This window comes from Poecilia reticulata, unplaced genomic scaffold, assembly GCF_000633615.1.
Source record: "Poecilia reticulata strain Guanapo unplaced genomic scaffold, Guppy_female_1.0+MT scaffold_314, whole genome shotgun sequence".
NCBI lineage: Eukaryota > Metazoa > Chordata > Actinopteri > Cyprinodontiformes > Poeciliidae > Poecilia > Poecilia reticulata.
In genome coordinates, this window is record NW_007615089.1 from 1 (window position 1) to 11,049 (window position 11,049).

Genomic DNA, 11,049 nt, shown 5'->3' on the forward strand with positions numbered 1-11,049 from the left:
GTCCAGTCAGCTGCTGCTGCTTGTTACTTGGAGTTTTCTAGAATTCAACCGATAAACATGCAAAGGCTCAGACTTGAATTAGGCCGTTTAAGCTTCGTGTYTCACGGATTGGCCAACGCCGGATGCTTTTTGTCCAGCTGTCCTGCGACGTGAAACTGGACCCCCGACCTGAATACCACCGCTGCATCCTGACCTGGCACCACCAGGAGCCGCTGCCCTGGGCCCAAAGCACAGGTCAGCTCATGCTTTAACCTTTGACCTTTGACAGGAAACGTACAGTTGGCTCCTAAAGTCTGCATGCGCCTGGTACATCTGAAGCAACATCTTTATTCAGCCAAGAAGTTTGTTTCTGCAGCAGAATCAGGCCTGAAAATATTTAAATGTACATTTTGTTAAATCATGGCTGCTGGTACCGAGCCTGGTTCTGGTTCTGGTTCTGGTTCTGGTTCTGGTTCTGGTTCTGGTTCTGGTTCTGGTTCTGGTTCTGCTGGAGCTTCCTTCCTGCTTAAAAGCCTGAATCCTCCCAGAGAGCGCGGGGCTGATCCTGGCAGCAGATGCTGTAGTTCCAGCTGGTGACCTGTGRCCAGGCAGCCGTCAGAACCAGAACCGGGTTGGCGCTGACGCTGTTGTCCTGCAGGGAACCAGGTGTCCAGCCGCCTCATGTCCATGCGGAGCGCCAACGGGCTGCTGATGCTGCCGCCCAAGACCGAGCAGTACGTGGAGCTGCACAAGGGCGAGGTGGTGGACGTCATGGTGATCGGCCGGCTATGATGCAGGTGAGCCGCCGTCGCCCCCTGCTGGCCGCGCAGAGCGTTGTCCCGCCCCCTGCTGGCCGCGCAGAGCGTTGTCCCGCCCGTCGCCCCCTGCTGGCCGCGCAGAGCGTTGTCCCGCCCGTCGCCCCCTGCTGGCCAGAGGACTAACAAGCCGTCTGCCATGTTTCTCTTTTTCTCTTGCAGACCTTCGCGTCACCTGCTCCCGATCACCGTGGCAACACCAGGAGACGTCTCACCTGGACAGGAAGGGCGTGGTTGGCGGGGCAGGAAATGATGCATGTCTATCTGGTGGCCATTAGCTGTGATGTCATATGCAACAGCCAATCGGAGCCAGTGCAGGCTGAATCCTCTCTGAGGAGCTCGCTGTACTCCAACAGAGAAAAAATGTGAAAAAATATATAAAAGAAGATTTATTCTGTAATATTATTATCCTAATAACAATTAATATTCTTAATTAATATTCTATTTATTATTATTGCCATGGTTCTGGTTGGATATTCTCACCTCAGTAGTCTTCATCTCCTCTTCATTTGCTTTGTGCGTTTTACCTGGCAGGTAAACACTAGAGACTCCTCCTCCTCTTCCTCCTCCTCTTCCTCCTTCTCTTCTTCTGTTTCTGCTCCCTCCTTCATCACATAGAAACCATTGTCCATGATGAAGATGATGATGATGAGTGGGAACCGTCCACTTCCTGCTGGAGCTCCACAGTGTGCCACGAAATAAAAACATCAAGGCTGATGTTCAGAAACACCAAACAGTGGAAGCCAYGAGCAAAGCAGAACCGGTCCGGAACCGGGTTCCGGGCCCGGGTCTGGGTCGGGTCGCTGTCAGAACCGGCCGGTTGGAGCAGCAGCTGCTCTCCGTCAAACATCTTCCTAGAGCTTGATGCCACAGGAAACACTATGTATGGAAGAATATAGAAGCAAAAACCGCAGAAATAATAACAGATGAAGAGAAATAAAAGAAACCCGTATTTTTATTTCATTGCTTTCTGTCAGTTTGTCTAAATTTATTTATCTAATGTGTCTAATTTATTTGCCGAATCCTTAGCTGATTCTGCTCTTTATTTATGATGATAATATTTAAAACCTTAAATTCTGTTAAAAAAGAAGGGGATCTAAACTGGCTTCAGTTTTTGCATGACTCCTCTAACTGATCTCTCTTTACTTTTCCTGCTTGATCTTTTGGTCGTTTTTACAGAAGTGGAGTTTTCTGTGGCACCACCGGCTCTCCGTACACTTCTGACTTTAGATGAGCCAGTCAGTAGCTTCCAAACATCCAAAAKATCAGTTAAATCCAGAAAACGGGAAAGCTTTTCATTGTGACGTTTTATGATTGCCGTCCCGGCCACTAGCAACCCAACAGAACCGTAGAACTCTGCTGCTCCGGTTCAGGACTACACTGTGTGTTTCTACCTAATGGTGCTTCGTCTAGAAAAACAAGTCAGAACCTTTTTAAGATTTGAAGAAACGCTCTGACTGCATCCTTCACAGTTCTCTGAAAAATTAAATGTCATTTTATTAAGTTTGAWTTTTCGACACTTAAGRTTTTCCATAYRGAAATAATGGAAATAAAACTGAAAAATGCCCAAAGCGTTAGAAAAAGTACCTCATTTAAAAATCAAGAACAAAGAATGGTTTTCTTCTCTTGTTTTTGACATTTTTTCTTCTTTATGTTTCATTATAAATATATTTTATTTTTTGAATAAATGTCCTGAACTATTGGCAAATTCAACAATTCAAAAGATTCTCCTTAAAATATTGAGATAATTTAAGCATCTTTTTTTTTTTGCTTCAAGTTTCATGATAATTTTATTTTTGTGGCATCTCAGGTGTTCCATACAGAGTTTTGGAGAGTTTGATACGGACTAAAATCATTTCCAGATTAGATGCAGATAAACATTAAAGTCCCACATTCATTAAACCTTCCTCTTCCTCTTCCTCTCACTCTTCCCCTCAGTGCCAAACCCTGTCAAAGGTCAGCTGCTCTGCGCTGCATTCAGGGTCCCATATTGTGGTGAGGGCCCCGCGATGCGTTCAGGGCCCCGYGWTGCCTTCAGGGCCCTGTGCTGTGTTCAGGTTCCTGAACTACTGTAGTTTTTTCCAAATTATGTTTCTATYGTTTTTCGTGGTTTGCTGAAATGTTCTGATRGATTCTGAGGATCTTTTGCCCTGCAGAATGTCTGACCTTTGACCCTTCCTCTCATCATGGACCCTGCATGCCGTACCGAGGGGCGTTTCTTTCTAGATGGGCAGGTGCGGTTCCAGGTCCGGTGCAGCACCTGGGCAGCGTTCCCCATCATTTCTGATTCAGAAACTTCCCAGTTACCTCAAATGCACCGCAGTGATTTTTGCTGCTCGTGCTGCGTTCAAGTCACAGCAGACCGGAGGACGCCTCATTAATTCTGGGAAGGATATTTAAATTAAATGTCAATAAAAACGAAACACTTTCACTTTAGTTTTCCCACATTGGGCAGCTCATGGGTGTGGAAATTCCATGGTGACTTGGACGCAGCACGGCGCCTGCCTGAGGACCAATCAGGAAGCGGCAGCAGCGGTTGTTGTGAAACTGCCTTTGAACGGAGGAAACACTGGAGTCAGTGTCTGCACACGATCCACATGACCAGCACTTCCTGAAGCAATGACAGCCTTCTACTGTAAAACACTGCAGGAGGATTTCTGTAACATTACTGAAACTGAATTAAAGATGATCCTGATTATTCTCTACCTGCTGAGCTTCCTTCATTTACAGAAACAACGATCCGCCATGTTGGATCCGAACAGGAAACGGCCCAGAAACATCCAGGTTTCATGATTCTCTCCCCAAATCACAAGACCAGAGGGTCCCACTGGTTTAGAACCAGTTTAAACCCTTCAACCAGCGGTTCGGTCAGAGAGAACAGAACCACCACCCGGTTCTGTTTGGACCGCCATATCTCCTGTCCATCAGAACCACCAAAACACCGGGACCATCAATATATAAATRTTATTTACATTCCCCTCACACCCCCAGTTTTATCATCAGAAATTCCAACTTTTGTTTTATTATTTAATGTTCCTTGGGTTAATATAAGTTGCTAACATTCTTCTGACATTAGATATTAGGGTTATGCTTCAATATTCAGGCAGGTAATAAAAGCTATAAGTGTTTTTACTTGGACCTGTAAATAAATGTCTCATCATGCTCATTTTATTTATTTAATGCTATTTATTCTTTATTGAGATATTATTTATTAGTGCTTAGATCACAATCAGTGAAGTGGATATCTGAAATATATAATAGATGTATTAACTAGTGTTTCATTGTTGTTTCTTAGTTCTTGTCATGTATTGTCCAGATAGCTTTCCTGGTTTTTACTGACTGAAAAATAAAGAACCTTTATTAATCCTTAATAAGTTTAGGTGGGTAAAAAATAAAAAGTAAAAGTAATTTCTTTCCAGTATGGATAAAACATTAAAAAGTGCATCTATTTTTCTCCTACAAACAACTAAGAACGTTGGATATTTTGTAATTTGGATCAGTTGTTAACATTCACACAGGCGTAGTAATAATCTGTCTTTATTTAAACATTTTTAATTTGATCTTAATCTTTATCTGGTTTTTAGCGTGGAGACCGTGTAGCCTAGCTAGCAGATTGACTCGTATAATATTCAGGAAAATCCTGTTCGACACAAAGAACAGATTTCCGTTCTGTTAATTTCTGCGTTTCTGGCATTATTTCCGTTCCTTATAGATGAACATTCCAGTTTCTGGGTGTCATCCAACGCAGCATAGCTGCACTTTGCTACATTCTGCATTCCCCAAAGCAGCGCTTCTGATTGGCTCAGACTGGATTCCTTTGACCGGGCCGTCCAATCAGCGCCCGTGTTTTATCAGCGGAGCCCGCCCYGAGTGGATTTGGAAGTGACAGACGGAGAGGAGGAGGATTCTGCTTCACCGATGAAGCAGCAACAAGTGTGTCGGAGTGAAACTGGGATTGTAACGCAGTAAAAAGCGGACTTTTGGGAATATTTACTCTGGAGTTYCGGAGCTGAATGTAGCGGGACTGACGGAGTTTGTGGACCGCTCTGACCCGGAGGTGAGTGTTTGCGAGCGGCTTTGTTATCAACAGGTGCCCCAGGAAGGCGCTGCTAGCAGCTAGCTTCTACCTTTAGCCCAGTAAAACCCAGAAAGGTTCGGTTCCGGTMATTCTGGTGAGGTTTGGGTTCTTTCCAACTGGAGAATCGCAGCTCGGTCTCACTGARGCAGACTGAATTATCCCAGCGGTTCCGCCGGTTTCTACTAAAACTGGTTTAAACTAAACTAGTTCCAGTTAGCTTCAGGTTAGCTCTGTGTCAGTCCCTCCGCCCTGGAACTGCTACTGGTTCCCAGTTTAGCTACTGGTTCTTAGTTTAGTTACTGGTTCCCAGTTCAGCTACTAGTTCCCAGTTGAAGTACTGGTTTTATCTTTCCAGTAGTTCAACTGAGAGCCAGGCCCCGCCCCCTGCGGAGCCTGGCGTCAGGGGGCGGGGCCTGGCGTCAGGGGGCGGGGCCTGGCGTCAGGGGGCGGGGCCTGGCAGAACCGAGGGCCGGCCCGTCTTCCTAGAACTCCCTCAACATGAACCAGAACCAGCKGCAGAACGCCCAGCGTGGCGTTTCGGAGCCGAACCTGAACGCCTCGCTGCAGCCCGGCTGGGTGAAGGGAAGGTTCTGGTTCTGAGCGGCCCCGGCTGATTGGGTTTCAGATTGCAGTGCTGACTTCAGCGTTTTCCCTCCGACCCAATGTTGCAGGTTCACCGTGGTGCTGGAACTGCACTCAGAACCAACCTGAACGGGACCAGGCCCGGTYCATGTGGGCAAGGCTGAGTTACCATGACGACGGAGCAGGACCTGGAGCCGACCCGATTAAATCTGGGTCCTGTAAATGTTGTCCCTCGGTACCGGGTCAAGTCTGAAATCCAGACCTGCTGTCCAAACTGGACCCAACCAGAACCTGAATGAGGTTCTGGAGGCGGTCCAGTCCAGCAGACGGTCAGGCACCGTCCAGGGTTCACATCCTGGAAAGTCAGGTGGAAGGAAGAAGTGTGGGAACGCCTGGCTGATGAGGACGGGTTGTGACCCGGTCCTGACCAGAACCTGGAGGTCCGGTTGTGTTTTACCACATTTATTATTATTGTTACTGAGAAGCAGAATGTTTTTGTTGAGCCTGAACCAGGACCTTTGACTGGACTGACCTCCAGAACCATATTTTCCCAGTATTCCCAGTGCTGATGATCTTCTTCTGTCCTCAGGTATCATGGCTGCCGCGCTTGCTGAGCTTCCCTCCTAGACCCTGCCGGATTCCCAACCCGACCCGTCACCYYATCCACTCATAAAGCCCAGAGAGCGCAGCATGACGACCTCCCAGCTGAACGGCCATGTTGGGGAGGGCGGAGGAGGGCGGGGAGCGGACGAAGAGCTGCGAGGAGGCCAGCCGCCCCGGGAGATGGCTGTGGACTGTCCCTCAGAGCTGGGGGCCCGCACGCTGCCGCTGCGCCGCTCTGCCCAGCTGGAGAGGATCCGGCAGCACCAGGTACCATCAGAACCGGGCCCGGTCTGGTCCGGAGAGCCTCTTCTAGCTCGCAGCCGGAGCTCAGCCTTTTAATTTAATTAATCGCAATAATTTCCATTTTTCTGAAGGGACAGAAAGTCATTTTATTCGTATTTCATATGCATTTATTGTTTTCAGTCGTGGTTTATTTTGGATATTTAAAATGTCTTCCAGTATTTAAAGTTGTGTAACAAATCAAACTTTATTCATCTTTSACTGGAAGAAGGTGCTCTGCGTCGCAGCGTTGTTAGGCTAACACAGAAAGCGGAATAAAACAGAATCCAGGATGAAACGTGGAATTTCACAGAATTAGCCGATTTGTGAATGAAGGAAGAGCAGCAGTTTCTGCTTTAGCCTGTTGGACAGGGATCGGCACTGTTTATCACGCTAGCTTAGCCTAGCATAGCGTAACCTGGCATAGCTTAGTGTAGCTTAGCCTAGCATAGCGTAACCTGGCATAGCTTAGTGTGGCTTAGCCTAGTGTAGGCTAAGCTACACTAGGCTAAGCTTAGTGTAGCTTAGCCTAGCATAGCGTTACCTGGCATAGCTTAGTGTAGCTTAGTGTAGCTTAGTGTAGCTTAGCCTAGCATAGCGTAACCTGGCATAACTTAGTGTAGCTTAGCCTAGCATAGCGTAACCTGGCATAGCTTAGTGTAGCTTCTGGACTGCAGTTCAAAAGGTGGACATGAACAGGATCCACAGCCAACACCTGGCTGGTGGTGACCCCACCTGACTGATCCCTGAACAGTCGGTGACCCGACTTCAYCCTGTTCATCTTCCAGGAGGATCTTCGGCGCCGGCGAGAGGAGGAGGGCCGGCAGCTGGACCTGAACGCCTCGCTGCGTCTCAGGAAGCTGGCCCAGAACCCGCACGCCGTCGGCATCGACAACCCCACCTTCCTGCAGGACACGCTTGTCCCGCCTCAGAGCCAGAGCCAGGCGCTGCTGGGTAAGAGGAGGAGGGAGGGGAGTGGAAGGGATGTGGGTGCTGAGAGCAGGAGGAGGGAACGTGTTCCTGTCAGGGAGGGAATTCCTCAGGGAGGGAGAGCAGCACAAGAGACACAGACTTAATTAAAGCTTTGTTTGTTCACACACACACACACACACACACACACACACACACACACACACACTTGCATGGCTACCTTTGTGGGGACTTTCCATTGACTTCCATTCATTTCTACAGCCTAACGCTAACCAAAACTCAATTCACACCTTAGTCCAAGTTCTGACCCGTGACCCACAAACAGCATTTCCCCTTGTGGGACCGGGCTTTGGTCCCACAAGGAGCAGTGGGTCCCCACAGCGTAGTACGTGTCAGGAACATGGTTCCCACAAGGTTTTACAAACACACACACACAGACCAACATGCAGTTAGATGTAGATAGTGTTGTAGTAAAGACCGCCTAACCCGAGACCAGATCAGGACCACAGTGTATGGAGACAAGACCAAGACCGGCCCTGCGCTACGTGACCCAATGCAATGTGAAATATGATCAAATTGCTTCTTGCATTGATCTGAAAGATTCATATTCCCATAAAAACAGCTAAATATTAAACACTTGGAGCTGAAATAAATGTAACCAGTATCATTATCAATTCAAACGCTCATCTGGTGCATCCCAAAAAGACAACGCCCTGGGCGGTTGCCCATATCGCCCATGTCAGAAACCACCACTGTCTGCACCATTAAACAGAGCAATTAATGCAATTCCCCGACGGTAAACAACCCACATCTATGAACACTGCGCAGGGCGCAACAAGCTAGAAGGAACCAAGCACAAGGCGACGGTCTCTCTCTCTCTCTCTCTCTCTCTCTCTCTCTGTCTCTCTCTCTCTCTCTCTCTCTCTCTCCTGCTGCATGAAGCCCAGCAGCTCAGAGCTGCAACATCTGCAACATGACAGGAGACAAAATCAGTCAGAGAGCAATGAGCATGTTCTGTCTGCTCTCAAGTTCTTGTTTTATTTATTTACTAATAAATATCAATGTATATGATTAAATAAAATAATAATGGCTACTGCAGAGTAGCAGAGCATTACAAGAACAAAGAACGGCTCTCAGCGAGGCTCCAGTTCTGTCRTTCTTRGTAAAATCAGATCGTTTATGAATGCACCATCTCTGGATTGCAGACTTTGGTCACAGCGTTGTCCCGTACATGCGACATGTCAGTCAACATCTCCACACAATAAAGTCTGTGAAAGCAAAGCGCTACTGAATTWWCATGTTGCCATGTTTGATGATTTATGCAGCGCTATTATATTACCGACAATTAGACAGACATCTGCCGCTCAGAGGAAGCCACTGCGCATGTCTTAGAATAAACTGGACAGTATGCAGGTCCTCAATGCCTGAGACGGAGACCATCAAATGGTGGTCTTGAGACCAAGACCGGTACTACAACACTAGATGTGGGTCTCCTGCTGCTCCGTTGGTTCTGTTATGTCCATTAGCTCAGTTGTCTCCGTTAGCTCCATTAATTTATCTGTTACTGAGTTTACCAGAGCTGTTAGCCCTGTTCATGAAACCTTTCAACCATAACCCTCCCCCCCTAAAAGGCCCCCCTGGGCGGTAGCACATGGTGCCCATATCAGAAACCGCCACTGCCTGTTGTCACTGCTTTCATGTACACTGGGAAGGTGAAGAAATTAAGGGTCAAATCAGTTCCCGCTACCCCCTGCTGCCCCATGCTGCCCCCTGCTACCTCCTGCTGCCCCATGCAGCCCCCGTTACCTCCTGCAGATACCCATCTACCCCCTGCTGCCCCATGCAGCCCCCGTTACCTCCTGCAGATACCCATCTACCCCCTGCTGCCCCATGCAGCCCCCCTGCTGCCTTCTGCTACCCCATCTACCCCCTGCTGCCCCATGCAGCCCCCCTGCTGCCTYCTGCTACCCCATCTACCCCCTGCTGCCCCATGCAGCCCCCCTGCTGCCTCCTGCTACCCCATCTACCCCCTGCTGCCCCATGCAGCCCCCCTGCTGCCTTCTGCTACCCCATCTACCCCCTGCTGCCCCATGCAGCCCCCTGAGTGTCTTGTCCTCTTGTTCCTCAGAGCTGGAGGAGCTGCTGCTGTCCCTGAAGCAGGTCCGGAGCTGCCTGTCCGACCAGCAGAGCCAGAACGACGTGGAGCTGGTTCTGGCTCTGCTCAGCAAGGTAAGGACGGGAYGGACCGCCACAACTTTGCTTTCCGGGTTCTGACTGTTCGGACCAGGATGGATGTTCTCCAGTGGAGCTAACTGGTCTTGATAATTCAGGACCTGAGACGGTTCTGTTCAACCTGTCTGGACTGGGCTGGACCAGACTAACCGGGCCGAACCGGACCAGGTTAGAGCACAGCTTAATTGCTGTGTTCTGGTTCCCCGCAGTCGGATTTCCAGTCRGCTCTGAGGATCCACAACGCCGTGGCGTCCAGCATGCAGCAGCCGACTCCACCGTTCCCGCTGACCCAGCAGGCGCTGCCGCTGGCCCTGGAGGTAACTCTGCTGAACGACCTCTGACCTCCGACCACTCCCCGATCGCTGCTCCGATTCCACCCAGGCTCTCTGTGTTTCCAGGTGAGGAGCCTGGTGCAAGCCAGCCAGAGTAAAGACGGCCTGGAGCTGCTCGGTCTGCTGTCCGACACCCAGCTGCAGGTAAGGCCCCGACCAGCAGGGGGCGTCGCCTGCCGKCTCCCAGCAGTCCTCAGCATGATGCTTCCTCTGCAGGCGCTGCTGCAGGCTCACGACGGCGTGGCAGAGAGAGAGATGGAGCCGGAGTCCGATTCGATGGAAGGAGAAACTGTGACCCAGTGGGGCGGAGAGACCGTGAAGATCGTCCGCATCGAGAAGGCTCGAGACGTTCCCCTGGTGAGGCTGAGGAACTTCGCTGCTCGGCTGGAGTCCCGCGCGCCGCCTCACACATTTCCCGCTCCGTCCCGCAGGGGGCGACTGTTCGAAACGAGATGGACAGCGTGATCATCAGTCGCATCGTCCGGGGAGGAGCAGCCGAACGCAGCGGCCTGCTGTCTGAGGGGGACGAGATCCTGGAGATCAACGGCGTGGAGATCAGAGGGAAGGACGTCAACCAGGTGTTTGACATCCTGGTGAGTGCTYCGCTCATCAGCCAGGTGTTTGGCCTCACTTGGTCATCTGAAGACGTGTTGCTCTCTGACCTTCTGGTGCTTTGTCTCCACCAGGCCGACATGCACGGCCTCCTGACCTTCGTGTTGATCCCCAGCGCTCAGACCAAACCGGCGCCGGTCAAGGAGAGCGTGGTAGGTTCCGCCCTGCGAGGCTCCGCCCTCACAGCTTCAGACCTTCATCTGCCTCCTGATCTTCACCGTTCCAGGTCCATGTGAAGGCCCACTTCGACTACGACCCGTCCGATGACCCATACGTGCCGTGCCGAGAGCTGGGCCTGTCCTTCCAGAAAGGAGACATCCTCCACATCATCAGCCAGGCCGACCCCAACTGGTGGCAGGCGTACCGAGACGGCGACGAGGACAACCAGCCGCTGGCCGGACTCGTCCCAGGTGCGCTGCCGGGCCATAGGTTCTGGCCGCTTTGAATACGGTACGCCTGGTGTTCAGCTCGGTTTGTTTACATCACAGGGAAGAGCTTCCAGCAACAACGGGAGGCCATGAAGCAAACCATAGAAGAAGACAAGGAGTCTGAGAAACCTGGTTAGTCACTGACGCTACAATGAACTGACTGTTTAAAGAAGATGCTA

The 11,049-nt window shown here is 50.2% G+C and overlaps 2 protein-coding genes across 2 annotated transcripts in view; both read left to right on the forward strand.

Moving 5' to 3' along the window:
* The first annotated feature begins 8 nt into the window (after nucleotides 1-8).
* LOC103460863 (gephyrin-like) lies at nucleotides 9-3,499 on the forward strand. The gene is made up of 3 exons (XM_008403186.2): nucleotides 9-234; nucleotides 638-776; nucleotides 957-3,499. The coding sequence occupies exons 1-2, from the start codon at nucleotides 123-125 to the stop codon at nucleotides 769-771; spliced, it is 246 nt and encodes an 81-aa protein (XP_008401408.1). The 5' UTR covers nucleotides 9-122; the 3' UTR covers nucleotides 772-776; nucleotides 957-3,499.
* Nucleotides 3,500-4,667: 1,168 nt separating this feature from the next.
* The window catches only part of LOC103460864 (MAGUK p55 subfamily member 5-A-like), a 12,393-nt gene continuing 6,011 nt past the window's right edge, over nucleotides 4,668-11,049 (forward strand). Inside the window, exons 1-11 of the mRNA XM_017303508.1 lie at nucleotides 4,668-4,851; nucleotides 6,044-6,324; nucleotides 7,125-7,290; nucleotides 9,395-9,495; nucleotides 9,708-9,815; nucleotides 9,897-9,974; nucleotides 10,047-10,187; nucleotides 10,262-10,423; nucleotides 10,517-10,594; nucleotides 10,669-10,852; nucleotides 10,931-11,002. Coding sequence (XP_017158997.1) covers nucleotides 6,145-6,324; nucleotides 7,125-7,290; nucleotides 9,395-9,495; nucleotides 9,708-9,815; nucleotides 9,897-9,974; nucleotides 10,047-10,187; nucleotides 10,262-10,423; nucleotides 10,517-10,594; nucleotides 10,669-10,852; nucleotides 10,931-11,002 — 1,270 coding nt within the window. The 5' untranslated portion in view covers nucleotides 4,668-4,851; nucleotides 6,044-6,144. The remainder of the gene's footprint in view (nucleotides 4,852-6,043; nucleotides 6,325-7,124; nucleotides 7,291-9,394; nucleotides 9,496-9,707; nucleotides 9,816-9,896; nucleotides 9,975-10,046; nucleotides 10,188-10,261; nucleotides 10,424-10,516; nucleotides 10,595-10,668; nucleotides 10,853-10,930; nucleotides 11,003-11,049) is intronic.